This window comes from Perca fluviatilis, chromosome 10 (genome assembly GCF_010015445.1).
Source record: "Perca fluviatilis chromosome 10, GENO_Pfluv_1.0, whole genome shotgun sequence".
NCBI lineage: Eukaryota > Metazoa > Chordata > Actinopteri > Perciformes > Percidae > Perca > Perca fluviatilis.
Window position 1 is genome coordinate 11,724,647 of NC_053121.1, and position 15,231 is coordinate 11,739,877.

Sequence of the window (15,231 nt, forward strand, 5' to 3'; positions counted from 1 at the left end):
CATTTTTTCCAGTGTCATGAAATACGTGTGGCAGGGCACCAAAGGACGCAGAGTTGGCTAATTTCCTCCTCAACAGGCAAGCATTAGCTTCTGGCTAATTTATCATGGCTCCTAGGGAAAGGCATTTTATGTCATTTCAACATTTGTGTACTCACATTGAATTATATAGCTAGAGTACCTGAGTTGGTTTCACGCAAAAACAACGGAGACACAGCCAGTAAAGTGATCCCGACTGGTCCTGGCTAGTGCCCTATATTTAGAGGTTTACTAGTCCTGGCTAACGCCGCCATGCTAACCCTGCTAACTGCTAGCTAACGTTACCGGAGGACCAGGCAAGCGGGCCACGGCTGTTTGCAACGTGTAGCCTGTTCAGCAGCCGTAGCCGACAACGGTGAGTTATTTTAAGCCAAGAGAGGGGGGGGGTGTAAATCAGAAAGAGAGGACTGTGAGTTTGCAGTGTGTTTAGCGATTGTTGCCGTAATTCTAAGCCAATAGTGTGTTCAGTCGGGTGGAAAAGGACGGTAAGGTAGTGTTATTTTTAGCGGTTCCTATTGTAATTCTAAGCCGAGGAAGTGTGTCTGTCCGTCGGGTGGAGAGGACAGCGAGGTTTTTGCGTTTTTAGCGGTTCCTAACGTATTTCTAAGCCGAAAAAGTGCGTCTGTAAGTTTGGTTCAGAGCTCCACGTGAGCACAGGCTTTTATGACTGTCGATATAGCCAGCATCTAACGTTAGCTTCTCCGCTGTGCTGTGAAGTAACGTCTGGCTATGTGAGACTAGCGTCTAGCAACATTGTGGATGCTGCTGTCTCACGGTGCAGATGCACATGGATGTGTGACGCTTCTGTCGCGTCACGCTCCACTTCATTCCTATGGGTCACGTCGAGCGACTTCAGCGCATTTATCGTATTCTGAACGAGCCGGCATGATGGTCGTTTTGAAATTCGGGAGTAGCCAGACCCACATGACAGGTTTGTCCAATCAGCTGCATCAGCAAGATGCTCCCGGTCACAGAGCAACAGAATGAGTCAAGGAGCCCTCAGATGGTATTATTCTATATTTTTCTTAGTCAACAAATCCCATGCGTTAGTCCGTCTCGATACTTGATGTAAAAAACGAATAAAGAAATGCTCACAGACCTACAGTATAGTTTCATTTTTTAATAAGGACTCAGTGATGGTAAAGATGGAAAATGTCAGCCAGTCCAACAGTGGTGTTTTTAACAGTTACGGACAATGGAGCTCTACTGCAGAGGCATAAGATATTTCAGGCTTTGGATACACACACACACACACAGCCAATTAGCAGTCTCCACATAGGATTAGTAGAAAACAAGAAAAATATAGAATACCATCAATTTATCCTTTATTGGTCTGGCCACTGCATTCCCAATTTCACAACCATTAACTTAAATATAAGGAAATGTATACAACTTGTGCTGTCAAACAATACTTTGGATGAACATAATCTTCTAGCGTTAATGATTTGTTGAATGAGTAATCACTCATCAATATTAATCTATTGACAGACACTTGGAGGTGTTCAGCATCTGGACTTACGACAATACCCCGGCACTGTGTACTTTTCCTAAAACAAGAACAGCAAGATAACGGTGCAGTGTTGCTTACCTTGTAGACAGGTTTCAGTTCACCCAAACTGTACTAAACATTTACCTCCTCACTGTGGCTCCTGCCACTTTTACTATTCCTCCCAAAACTTCCCCCTTTCAAATTCCTACGACTCCGCACCAACGGCGGAAATGCTTGTCTCCTTTAATGACTTGTAATTTGGGATACAAAAATGAGTTGGGCTTTAAGAGCCCTGTATGTTTAAGTCTAATCCATCCAGTATATCTTGAGTTTTGTTGGATAACAAGCAGCAGTGTGGTCTCGTGGTCATAGTGTAGACTCGTGATCCAGCACACTTTGACTCTTCAGATAACAGCCTAACTGGCAGAGGGCTGTCCGAATTCATTCCAGCTGCTGTGCAGCAGCAATGTAGTTTCCATTGTTTTGAGGTTTATTGTCAATCAGGAAGAATAACGGACCCACTTTGGGTACTACACATTTAACTAGAAAACATTTAAGAAGACTTTTTGTGGGTTTACGTACTCGGACTTGATACTGATCAGTACTGCATGTGTATCACATCAGCGGTGGAGGAAAGAAGGAAGATCACTGAAAAGCTTATCGTAAGAACACTCATGGTGTGGTGACGGGGGGACTTAAATTAGCTATTGACAATGCAATTTGTATAAGAAAAGACAGAATTTCACTGTGCAGGTGCTTGATAATGACTTGTGCTTGAGGTCTGACTTATGTAATATTTTTATTGGTATTTTTGGAGAAGACCATTTTACAACAGATTTAATAATAATTCAGAGCTCTAAAGAGAGAGGGAGAGAGCCAGAGTATCATTCTACCATTGACTGTTGCCATCAGCTGCTTATATTGTCAACAGGCAAACTCCTAATCACCATAGGAAAACAAAAAGAAAACAAGAAAGGAAATCCAACATTTTTGATTTTTTTTTTTTTTTTTTTTAGTAAATAACATCCAGGGTTGCATCATTCAATTATTTCAGAAACAAAAAAGGGAGAACAGATTTTAGGTTTACATGTATTAACATTTGCTTGGTAAAAGGGAGAGTGGGAGGAGAGTGAAATAATTGATGAGTGAAGAGGGGAAAAGATGCTTTTGAGATGTTTCCACTGGGGAGAAAAAAAAAAAAAAAAAAAATAACAGGGTCAGATGACTATCTTCTTAACTTCAGTTTCCAAAGAAACCTTACAAAAAGTCAACACTGAAAGGAGGACAGAGACAGGGATGGATGGGGGAGGGTGTGTGTCTGGGGTGGGGGCAGGGGGCTACAGCCTCCACATCCAAAAAAAAAAAAAAAAAACCTGCTTTTTCATTCTTCTTTTCTTTCGGAGTGCAGAGTTTTATTATATTTACATATGAATATATAGATACCACAGCTTACAAAGGCGTGTGTGAATCTATACATTTCCATTACATAGATAGTTATTATGGAAGGAGAGACACAGACTTTCTGTTTGTCGCTTGTCCAGGAAGAGAGACTTGTTGGTCCTGGTCACCAACGCTTCTGCAGCTCCGCTCTGGGCAGAGACCACTCAGAAACCTACAGACACACAGACAGAAAACACAAGGCGGCGTTATTACCGCGTGGTTCAGACGCCCACAGACGAGACAGACGGAGGTGGCAGAGATACAGACGGAGACGCTGGCTCAACAGCAAAGCTGCAAGACGTTGACCTGGGAGTCCCGAGTGGTGAGGAAAGGGCAGACGAGTACTTAAGAGCTATCACAGAGTGTATAGGAGCGGTTCGCCTCAGGCAGGTGGCATAGGGCGCCATCCCTCCGACCCAACCGGGCTCACAGCTCATTTGTTGCTCTGCTGAACAAACTGAAACAAAAAAAAAAAGGGACTGAACCTGTGTGAGGATGCTGCACCTTCGAATATGTAGAGCTCTTAAATAATAGGTGTTTAATAGGTCTAGAATACAGTCCTTCCAGAAAAATGCAGAGTTTTTTGTGATTGTTGCGGGGGGAAAAAATCCTTGATTATGCAGCACGTTTACCTAAAAAATGCGATGGAATATGCAGGATATTTATGCAATTTTATGCGATGAAATTGTGGGAACTTGCAAAAATTGCAGTTTGATGAAAAAGGGGGGGGGGGGAAAATGTGATTGCCCCAACACCCTGCTTTTCGATGAGGTTCACGTCGCGTAATTACGTCACTTCGTAACGTTCCCATGGCAACAGGGGAAAATGGCTGCTCTTGTGTGAAGTAAACGCAACATTTTTCAACTTTCTGCTAAGATATATGTGACTTTTTTGCAACGAAAATGCGGGGATTATGAAATCGTGCAAGCGCCGCATATTTTGCGCGGAAATCAGCAATTTATGTGGCGAAAGTGCGGCGTAGTTGAAAAGAAATGCAGGCCCCGCATAAATATGCAGACTTTGGCTGATTATGCAATCGCATAATCACGTTTTTCTGGAGGGACTGATAATGTTGAAGTGTTCCGTTACTCGCTGTATGTAGCCAAGTGATTATTTGTCCAAAGAATCTCACCGGCCAGTGCTTTAACTAGAGTCGTGTCTACAAAACACAGAAGGAGCAAAGGCCCCTAGAAAACACACCAAACGATGAAGCCAGATACATGAAAAAAATATTCTCCGTTTCCCACAATGCAAGGGAGAACATTCAGGTATCTTTACACTGTTGGAGAGGAAAACCCTGCACCCATACTTTGTGTTCACTGCACTCTGTGGGAGTTCATCAATCAGCTCATCTCCTCCCACAGGAAAAGCATTGTCCCGAGTCTTCCAGCTTACAGAAAATTCTACTTCACTGTTTGCGTGTGGATGTCAGCAAGTTTAGTGGTTCGCAATATCTAATTATCTGGTCCATCACAGCGATAAATTGAGTACACTGGATTGAGCTGAGAACAGCTGATCATGTAGTTTAACAGGTAGTTTTTGGTTCGCAAGTGGTTAGATGACTGGATTTTCTACGGCTGTACATATGGCAGTATCGGCTCACAGCAGCTCACAGAAGGGCTGGGCAATATGGCTTATAAATAATATCTTGACATGTGATGTGATCTTGACCGTACATCTCAACATCTACATATTTTCTCAACAATAACTTTATTTAACCCTTTCATCATACCAGCATGATCATCTAAAATGAGAGGTAACATAGCTCATATAATATTTTTGAGGGCTTAACTTCTCAGCATGTGCAGATATTGTGAGTGACACTCCGAGGTGGTCGGCTATTATTCTGAGGTGAAATTAGTCCGTGGAAGCAGGACGTTTCTCAGCGCCACTCTGACGTGATGTTCTGTCATTTTGAAGTCAGATCAGTCCGTTGACTTAAGTTTAGGGTTGGGTATCGTTTGGTTTTTTTTCGATTCCGGTGCTAAATCGATACTTTTAAAACGGTGCCGGTGCCTAAACGGTGCCTGAACCGGTACTTTTCAATAAAGTTTAAAAAAAAAAAAAGAAGAAAAAAAATAAGGGTAGTAAACAACAGTCAGTGACTTGTTTATTGCTAAGACCATGATCAAAATTAAAGATTTAATAATAATGCAATAACTATAACAATGACTTATTTCACCAGTAAATTGCTGTTGAACCCCAGATGGGAAAAGGGTATTTTACAATTACTGTGAAAGCACCACGAGGCAACCTGTTTTAAGTGAATGCACCGTCTGTGTTTAATTCCGACAACGGCAGCTGCGAGTGAACGCACCGTCTGTGTTGTTTCATTCCGACCATATAAACATACTGTATATCTATGAACTCCGACAACGGCAGCTGCTGTTGCGCTGCAGAGCAGACTGTTACATCCCGCTGTTGAAGTCCTCCACAGTGAAATACAGTCACACTTTACACTGTTTAACGTTAGCTGTCAACATTTTACCGGTGTTTAATCCAGCTGCTAGCTAAAGGTAGGCTAACGTTACATGCTGTCAGGTGTAGTGTAAAGTCAAGCACCGAAATGAGGCACCGAAACTTTCGTTCTTATTCGGTCTCGTTACTACCGTTTACGTCGGCACCGGTTCCCTATTGGCACCGAGTTTCGGTACCCAACCCTACTTAAGTTAGACTAATTGTTCACACATTTGAAATTCAACTTCTGTGAAATAGTATGCAGGCATTAGATGAAAAGAAATGATTGATTTAATTTATCATTGAATATTTATCCATTTATTTATTGACGGACCGACTGTCAGGACCATTTCACACATTCAATAAGTCAGTCAATCCCGTTGACCATAACTTTTTAAATAAACCGTCTGTACACTTACAAAGTTCTCAATGCTTCGGTTTACATGTAGGGACCCCTCATTATGCTACCGTGGAAGTGTGGTGCCATTTTGAGCCTTGTTAGTAGTATAGAAATAGATTTTTTTACTTTAACCATGCCTGACGATTAGCATTATAAGCTAATTAGCGGTTTGAAATAAAACTGGTCCCATTCGATTAGCATGAAAACAAATCCAAGAGAACGGTAAACTCTGTACACATGGGTTATTAACCCCTAGGTTCATTTTGCACCAGAATGGTCCTTTAAGCATGTTTCTGTGCACTACAGTAACCCTACTAGCAGAAGTGTGTTAAATGTATTAACCATGCCAGATGTGACACTGTGTCTGCCCTCCGGTCAGGAGATCATAAACACTCCTCTATGGTTGTTGTATTGTAACTGTAACTCAATTTCATAAGGATGACGGCTCGTGCAAAATATATCATTTACTCTAGTTTTTACCAGCTTCACATTCTCTGCTCCATGTTCTAAGTCAATGGCCCAATCCCAAAGTGAGCCCTGAGGACTAAGGACTAAGGACTCACAGACTTAAGTGATCTCAGGTACTAAGTGAGCGAGTGTGTGAGGCCACATGGGCTCGGATAGGTATAAATGGGATTGGGACGGCGCTTCACGAGATCACATGTTACCTTGGCGACGTTTAATAACAAAGATGTTGCTAACACTTGCCGGTTTGGGAATTGTCCTTTTAAGTTTGTTGCTTTTAACGCGCGAGGCCCAGGACGCGGCTGCCTGAATCCAAACTCTTGTTTTTACGAGCAGGACAACAGGTTGGTCCGTTCGCGGGTCCTGTCTCGTGCTGTTGTTTACCTTCGTAATTTCTGGATTTCCCTATCGTCTCCGCGGTAAACGTCACAACGCTTTGAACTGTGGGTAATTCCCTTTGGTGAAGTCTGCATCGATGCAGACTTACGGAAAGGGCTCGGTAAGTGTGTACTCAAACCCTCACGCCCTTTGAAATTCCACATTGGGACAACCCTAAGCCCTGACGAATTTCGCAAGAACGCGCACCAAAGTCCGTGAGTCTGAGTCCGGACATTGGGATTGGGCCAATGAGTGTGTTTTGTATGGACATTTTTTACAGTGTATTTTGCAATTGTCAATTTGTCATGCAATTTAAAACGAGCTTTTTGCAATTAACCATTTAATATGTTAAGTGACAATGCTACTGCAATTCAGTTAAAATTTAGATGAAAGCTTAATCAGTTGCATTTCATTTTGCCATGGTGTTTTTGTCTATTCAAATGGAAAAACATTTTGCATTTGTCCATTTAATTTGCAATTTCTTCATAAAAATGTAACATGCATTTTTGTAATTGACAATTTCATTTGCACAGTGGCAATGCAATCTCAATTCAGGTTAAATTATTTTTGGCTAAAAATTTTAATATACATTCAACTGCATTTCGTATTATTTACTTTATTTAAATTGGAAATTTAATCTGTCAGTCCTCTGATCAAGGAGGGTCCCCACCAACCACCTGGGAGGACCACTCTACTCTGCCTCTGATTGGCCATCTCTAAACCAAACCTACGAAGGAAATGAGTACCAGAGGCAAAGTAGAGGTTTTGCGGGATTTGGCCCACAGGTGCTAACATGTTCTTATTATACATTAATGCTAACATCGCCACAGATGAACTTGTTGCAGCTCAGTTCAGACCAGAGATTTGCAACGAGACGAGTTGAAACTTGCAACTACTTAATGTCCTGAAACCTGCCAGTTTACACAAAACGCGACTAGACGGTGCATCATCTTCATAGCAGCGACTCTGTACTTCCGTTCTACTTTCTTACTTTTCAGGCTTTTTTGTAGCTGAATATCATATGTAGTGTCTAAAAATATGAATGAGGATAAGTGAGATACTTGCTACAGTTGCATTTCTAGTAGTGACAAAAAACAATGTTTTATTTCTCTGATTCACGTTTTCCTTCCAACGCCACTCGCTCTCTTCAGTCACTCTAGTTCACTCGACCGTATACCGTGCTTGCCGGCACTCGTTGAGCCTCCGTCCAAAACTGCCATTTCGACCAGTTAACAATTTGTAACTCGTAGATATAAAACCATTAGTTGACTTGACCAGCTGACTCAGCTATTGGCTGTTAAAACAGGTGATGTGCCTTTCGTTCTAAAACCAGGCACTGGTGACTTGACAAGCTGAGTCGCAGGCGCCGCCATAAGCTGGCTTGAGTTGAGCTGAGACGGGCCAGTTCAGGCCCCTGCAACTTCTCCATGCAACGTTCTAAAACAGTGATGTCTTGCTGCGAATATTTGGTCTGAATCAAAAATGCTTTAGCAGATGACGTGGATCGAGCATCGGCAACTGATGTCTTTGATAGGGTGCAAACACTCTCCCAGAGGGTGAAAGAACTTTCTGACACCACAGGTGTTCAGATAAAAATGACCGGTATTACAGGCTCTGTCAGTGGCATGAAGACTGGGGAGAGAGTAGGCGGTTCTTCTTAACACAGCCTGCGTTCACTAAACGGAGAGTGTCATCTTAACTAATGACCGGCCTTGATGAGAGGACTTCTTCAATTGCCATTTGAATCAAGAGGCCAAATAAGCACGGTGTATGTGCTTAATGTAATGCAACAGACTTGGCCGTGCTATTTTGCTGGCATATTGAATTGCGAATTTGAATAAAGAGACCAAAAAAATCATGCCAATATAAAATGCAATTGATTGAGCTTCCATTCAAATTATTAGTCAAAAAATGTAAACTGAATTGAGGATGGCATCATAACCATGCATATTAAATAGTTAATTGCAAAAAGCACATTTAAAATTGCATGACAAAATTGCAAATTGAATTGGCACTTGCAAAATACATTGGTATTTGAGAAAAAAAGAAAAGTGCAAAAACTTCATAGTTTTTATGTTTGCACCATAGAGTAACACTTTTTGTTGTATGTACTTTTAACAAAGTCAATTCTAGCAAGCCAAAAAAAGAGTTGCATGTTAACTTAACCATATTAACCATAAGTAGGTGATGCAGGTGTAGTTACAGCACCATCACTTTCGCACAGTGAGGCGTTCATGCATTTGCACGTTTTAAACGCCTTGCCCACCAAAGAAACATCGCCAAACATTCCTGGTAGGCTATGAGAAAAAAAAAAAAAAAAAAAAAAACATTTCAACATTCTGGAACAATGCTAAAGTTAGAAAAAGCTACTGGTTACAATAGTAGTAAAATGTGATCTTTGCAGACAGTTACATCTCAATAAAAGCCAACTAGGGTTGAAACCTAATGCCACTTTAGCACACCCTGTGTTTTATGTGGGATGATTAAGATATATTCAGGTATGAACGGGTGTTCAGTCTTTCATAAAGAAAGCTAAGCAGTGTTCAGCCCACATTCAACTCTGGTTGGGACCAGGGTTGTGAAGCCAGGGTGGATAACAATAATCCATTAAGGTTGATAGGTCTGGTTTGAAGTGTTCTGCACTCCCTGAGTACATTAACTATGATTAAAAAAAACATTTATTTAACCTCGATGTAACTAGAAAAGCCTCACTGAGATAGGCAGCAGAGGCATTATGGATGCTACTCTCAGGCTTTTAGAGCAGATGGGCTAAAGTTCATGTCAATCAAAAAAACTGACATTTTCCTCTTTTAAAAAAAAAAAAATAATAATAATAATAATAATAATAATAAAATTGCCTGCCTCACATCCACCACTAGAGCAGTGTTGGAACAGAGTCTGGGTAGAGCCGCCACAGTTTCTTTTGTACAACCTGATAACTGAACCATCCTTAAGACCTGGGATTAACCTTAAAAAACCTATAAAGACTGTCTTAAAAGCTTAAACTTTAGACAGTGTTCCAACTCTACAACGTGCCAGTGTTCTATCAGACAGAAGCCACACCGTTGAAATAATGAATTAAAAGAAAAATCCAAAAACTTGCATTTTAAACAATTAACTGTCAAACACACTACAGGTCTTACATTAAATTGCTTGGGAAAATTGAATTAAAATTGATAAAAACTGCATCAGTTTATTCAATACATGTGACCTTTGCCCGTTTATCAACAGGGAAATTGTGTACCGACAGCACACTGTAGTGAAAGGCCATTAATGTGCCTGCTTTAAGTTTTTCAGAGGGCGCAGAAAAAATTCCAACTGTGGATTCACACTACTGAGGGTTGTTAAGTACTCTAAAACGTTGGGTGCATTATTGCTAGCAAATATGTTAATGTTGAGTGTGTTGGGCAGAGGGAGAAATGGGCATGTTGAAACAGCAACTAATGAGCCACTGGCCTCGGCAGAGGTTTCCTGTCAGACTGGGTGTCTCCTGCCGTGATGCTCCCTGCGATCATGCCAACAGCAAACTAAATCTAGTAGAGATGGTGAGATTATACGAAAAGGCAAGAGCGGGCTGGACCAACAGGATATGTGCGTTAAACAATGAGCTCTGAAATCTACTTTGTCTACTTTTCATTGTGTTTGTTTAGTTTCTGGACCAGTCATATTTTTCTTTCAAATGTTTTTAAGCTAGCATTCTGTTGAAGCCAACTAATTTTCTGTGGGTGCAACAAAGACTTTCAGCAAAGAAGTGATTGTGGCTGTAACAGTGACAGAAGATGCAGTTATATTCACTAGAGGGCGGGTGACAAGTGGGTCTGATTCTGATCTCTTTTTAAGTCATCTGTGTTACGATCAGCTTTTTAACTTGGACTATGTAAGTGAAGACTTGCCGTGTTTATGGCGGGTAAGGTGGACTTAAAACCTTCAAATGAGTTATTCTTTGTCACTACCTGGTCAACTGGAAATGTATGAGAGAGAAAATTTATGAGAAAAATATGAAATAAGATAAGAATAAGACTTTTTTTTTTTAAAGTGAAAGCTTTTAGAAAGCACAAGCATTATATCATGTTTTAAAGCATTACAACTTGTGAATACATTGTACATAACATTACTGGAAAGCTGGCTTGCTTATGAGTCTGAGTGCCTATGATAGCTCACGGGCAGAACTAGAAAAACCGCTGCATGTCAGACACACCTGACTGACATTCCACACTGGACCTGTTGAAGCCTACACTGAACAGCAAGTGGAAGAACTACCTGTCAAAGTAGTAAAGTCAAGTGCAACTCAAACTCATGAAACCAATCTCAAAAAACAGACAAAATAATGGTGGCCGTGATATGCTGGTTAAAAACACAACAAAACAGTAAATATAACATTTCACAAAACATTTTAAAAACATGACATAAGGTTAGAAAACAATGACTGAAAACAGAATACGTCACAAAATGGCAAAGGTAGGGACGACTGTTCTTGAACAGGGCCCTAGTCAATTCAGAGGTTAATTGTTTGGCAAGCCATTGTTAGCCATTGTTCTTGAGTTATTTTCTTCACCTGACCAGAGTGGGCTGGGAGTTGTGAAAGCTGCAGTGTGAGTTGGTCAGCTGGAGTTTGGTGCTCCACTCCTCTTAAGGTTGGCTAGGAACCAAGTATTTACAAAAAAAATTGATGTTTTTTTTTTTTAGGGCTGATACCAATTATCGGTAATCGAGGAGACCAGATACCAATATTTGGAACAGATATACATCTGCAGTAAAATGTCAAAATTTTGAATAACACAAACGCCAACAAAAACTGTTTCAATGTCTTCAAGCATATGTTTAATTAAATGCTGCAAAAGAGAACTTGTCAACATTGTCTTTTAAAAAAAAACAACCTTAAGAGCCCTTGCTCCTCCCATGCCGATACCTTCTTTGCACGTATTGCAGACTGTCTTTCCTGATGTTGGTTGAGTGTAATACTACCATACTGTACTTTTAGACCTTACCAAAAACCCAATGCTGTGTGAATGTATTGTGGCTGACTTGTTTGCCACCCAGTAGAGTGACAGTGGAAACGTCCACATACAGTGACATCATAGGTGTACCCTTTATTCCAGTCCTGAAGGACCAATATTCCTCAGGTTGTCGTTTCCAATAACGACACACCTAGTCTCCATCTGCTTGACACCAGGTGTGGATAATTAATGTCACAGTCAAATAGCACGGGAAAACAAGTGTTAAGTAAGGAGGGAAAAACAATGAAAAATAATTTTCAACATTGTCCAGTTTGGAGAGGGAATGTTAATAAAGAAAGACTGCAGAAGAGTCAGAGGTGTGTAATCAGAGTGAGTTGGTCAGCATTAAAACAGTGTCCCAACAGAGAGAGCCTGTGGTCCAGTCCCAACAAAGGAACAGAATAGCATGGTTGCAAAGTTAGTAGTCAAATTCCCCAAGGACGTCTTTGCTTCTGCAAGACAGACCAATTGTATCAAATTATTTTATTTGGGATTTTCTGTTCTTTTAGGGTGCCTCCTGAAACTTTTAATGCTGTTTGGCTTCATCATTCCAACAGGAATAAGAAGCTTTATTTGCTTTTGATTTCCAATTTGGTGTTTTATCGTTTTTAAAAAAAAGGGCACTGGGGTGTGGGTTAGGGAATAAAACAATATCTAATAGTCCTAAATACAATACTAAATGAATATATGAGCAATTGGTGTCTGTAAAAAAAACGTCGCTTGGCTGTTTGCTACTAACCTTTCATGTTAGGCTTGGGTTTGTCAGTTTGCTTGCCTGTGGGGGTTTGTGCCTGCTGGCCCTGGACCCCGGAGGAGGCCCCCTGCTGGGCTGCTTTCTGTTTCAGCATGGTCCAGTCAAATGTGTAGTCATACTGGTGGTTCAGAGTCCTAAAATACATAGAAACACCACATCAGCCCAATATTCCCAACAATCTGCTGTTTGAAATTGGTTATGTAAGGACAGCAGCATAGGAAATAAGGAATGAAGCAAGGAAAACAATGGCAGGGGGAAAGAAGCAAGAGATTGGGGGGGCAAAGTCAGACAAGAAGAGGCGATGGCATAGAAATCAGTCTTCCCTTAATGTAGCTTGCTTTGTTCATGTGTTTATACTACAGAAATAGCGGTATACCAACAGTGGAATGAAAAGAAAAAGTGTAATTGATGGCCACTGTCATTTCATCCAGCACAGGGGATGACTGGAGCAGCCTTTAATAACTACATTGCAAACTTGCTAGTACACATTTTCTCTTAAGTAGCACAGAAGACGGACCTGAATCAGGCCGGGCATCAAGACTGGCCACAGCAAAATGGCATTTTTCCTTATGTCTGTGTATCATGTGTACGCGTGTTTACCTGAAAAGGATGCGGAACAGTTGGCGCAGGTACATGTAGTCTGGAGCCTCCTCAAAGCGTAAGCCACGGCAGTAGTTCAGATACATAGCAAACTCTGCTGGGAAACCCTGGAAACATGAATTCATACAATTAAGTTGTGTGACTGGAGTGAGATCACTTTTACCACGGTGACGGTTTTAACGTTCCCTTACCTTACAGAGGACCTCAACAGGGGTGGACATCTTCTTCTCCGAGATCTTCTCATACTTCTGCTTCTTTGTAGCAGCCTGAGAAACACACAGACACATTAACAATGCTACTAGCGACATTCTACCACTCCAATGTTTTTTTTTTTATTTTTTTTTAAATACTCTCTTGTGACATGGACAACATTCACTTTTGCAAGATAAATGCAGTATCTGAGTTACTATTTCTGCCGCATAACAATCGTGTTGGCACCACAGCTCACCGGCTGCCGTTGTAGTTTAGTAACCCTGACAATGGAGGAGTGGATTGAGGACCCATCTCCAGAAGAAAATACACCTGCTAAATGACATGCAAAGCTATTGGCGTTTTTCCATTACATGGTACCTGTTCGACTCGCCTCGACTCTACTCGCCTCGGCGCACTGTGCGTCCCTTTTCCATTGCAGATTTTAGTACCGCCTCAGCGTGGCTGGTCATCATAGCGACTGCCGTGGGCGTGGCTTGGTAGCGTTGCATTCCCCCCCCACCCCCACCCTCGACTCATTTCCTGGTTCTCCTTCTCCGTAAACATGAAATCAACAAGATAGTTAACTTTTACTGCTCCAGATTTCCCACCGTGGTCAGAAAGAACAGGGGAGACACTTTGTTTCTCTCACTATATGACTCTAGAGTCACTACTCGCTGCGGAGCTAATCGCCATCACTCTCTCACTTCTCCCTCGCTCACCAGCTACACACACATGGCGACTCGACACACACCAGCGCACAAGTATAAACATCAGGCCACTTGTATGCTACGGAGAAAGCTCTGCGTGGAGCCTCCGGGAGCAAAAAAACACCGCTGGCTAAACTAATTAAAAATGCCGTCTGTCGCTAGCAATGCAGTGACGAGTCTTTCCGACCAATCTGTAGCCTGCAGGGTTTCACGTCACCTTCTCGGCTCGCCTCAGCTCGCTTGGAACCTCGACTGAGGAGGTACTAAAAAAAAAAAAAGTATCCGTTAGCAGGTACCAGGTACTTTTTTTCGTAATGGAAAACCAAAAAAGGCGAGTAGAGTCTAGGCGAGTAGGTACCATGTAATGGAAAAGCGCCATTTGTAAAGAGGTCGACCAACTAGAGAAAAAAACGGAATTAACTGAACACCGTTAAGCAAACAAAATGGGCTGTGAAGTGCTTTGAAGACCGGTGTACGGATAAAGGTGTAGTTTTAGACCTCAAGACCGTGTCAAAGGGACGGGCCAATGACATTTTGAGCTCTATGGCCTGAGCAGCTGTGTTGGTCTCCGTGCTAAACTTAACAGTTACATTAATGACCCACCGCTCAGTCGCTCCTTGGGTCTCCTCAAAGACACAGAGTTTACAACGTGCAACAATGTATTCATTGGCGTTGTGAAAACACAAAGAAAGAAGGGACTCGACGTGATCGCTCGACGTGCGTCAATATCAGAAGATGACTTCAACTCGAGAAAGAAGGCGCTGGATCCCAACACCCCGGAGGGGCCAGTGAACAAAGTGTGGTTTGGTGTTCAACTACACTTTGGGTGCAGAGGAAATGAAGGCTATTGGCAGCTCTAACCCACGTCATTCAGCATTAAAAGAGACAAAAACAGCCTTAGGAATGCAATACTGGCCTTCAACAAGCATACAAAGAATCACAATAACCCACTGGAGAAGAATAAAGAGAGCACAAGCGGCTTTATGTGTGAACAGCCTGACAATTCTCGCCAGTTTCATATACAGAGAAAGATCTCTCCCACCTACCCTTGGACGCACTAGCCTTCTGTCTTCAGTTAAACTGCGGCGTCGACGAGGTTTGGCAAGTGACCTAGTGCATATGTTTTATAGTTAACCCAAGTTAAGGGTAGCATAGGGGTGTGTGTGTGTGTGTGTGTGTGTGTGTGTGTGTGTGTGTGTGTGTGTGTGTGTGTGTGTGTGTGTGTGTGTGTGTGAGATATTGGCTATCCTTGCTGTAAATGACCCAAGTTACAGCCTAAATGTATAAAATGTTATTTGCTGTGTGTTACAGATACA

The 15,231-nt window shown here is 41.8% G+C and overlaps 1 protein-coding gene across 4 annotated transcripts in view; it reads right to left on the reverse strand.

The window, feature by feature from the left end:
* Nucleotides 1–2,305: 2,305 nt before the first annotated feature.
* The window catches only part of csnk1a1 (casein kinase 1, alpha 1), a 32,806-nt gene continuing 19,880 nt past the window's right edge, over nt 2,306–15,231 (reverse strand). For 2 of the 4 annotated variants that reach the window (XM_039814175.1, XM_039814178.1), the window contains 4 exons: nt 13,208–13,282; nt 13,017–13,123; nt 12,402–12,550; nt 2,306–3,137 (listed from right to left, as the gene is read on the reverse strand). In XM_039814175.1, the coding sequence (XP_039670109.1) occupies nt 3,130–3,137; nt 12,402–12,550; nt 13,017–13,123; nt 13,208–13,282 (339 nt within the window). In that variant the 3' untranslated portion in view covers nt 2,306–3,129. Of the gene's footprint in view, nt 3,138–12,396; nt 12,551–13,016; nt 13,124–13,207; nt 13,283–15,231 lie in introns of those variants that run through there. The other 2 variants (XM_039814177.1, XM_039814176.1) reach the window with 2 other exon arrangements.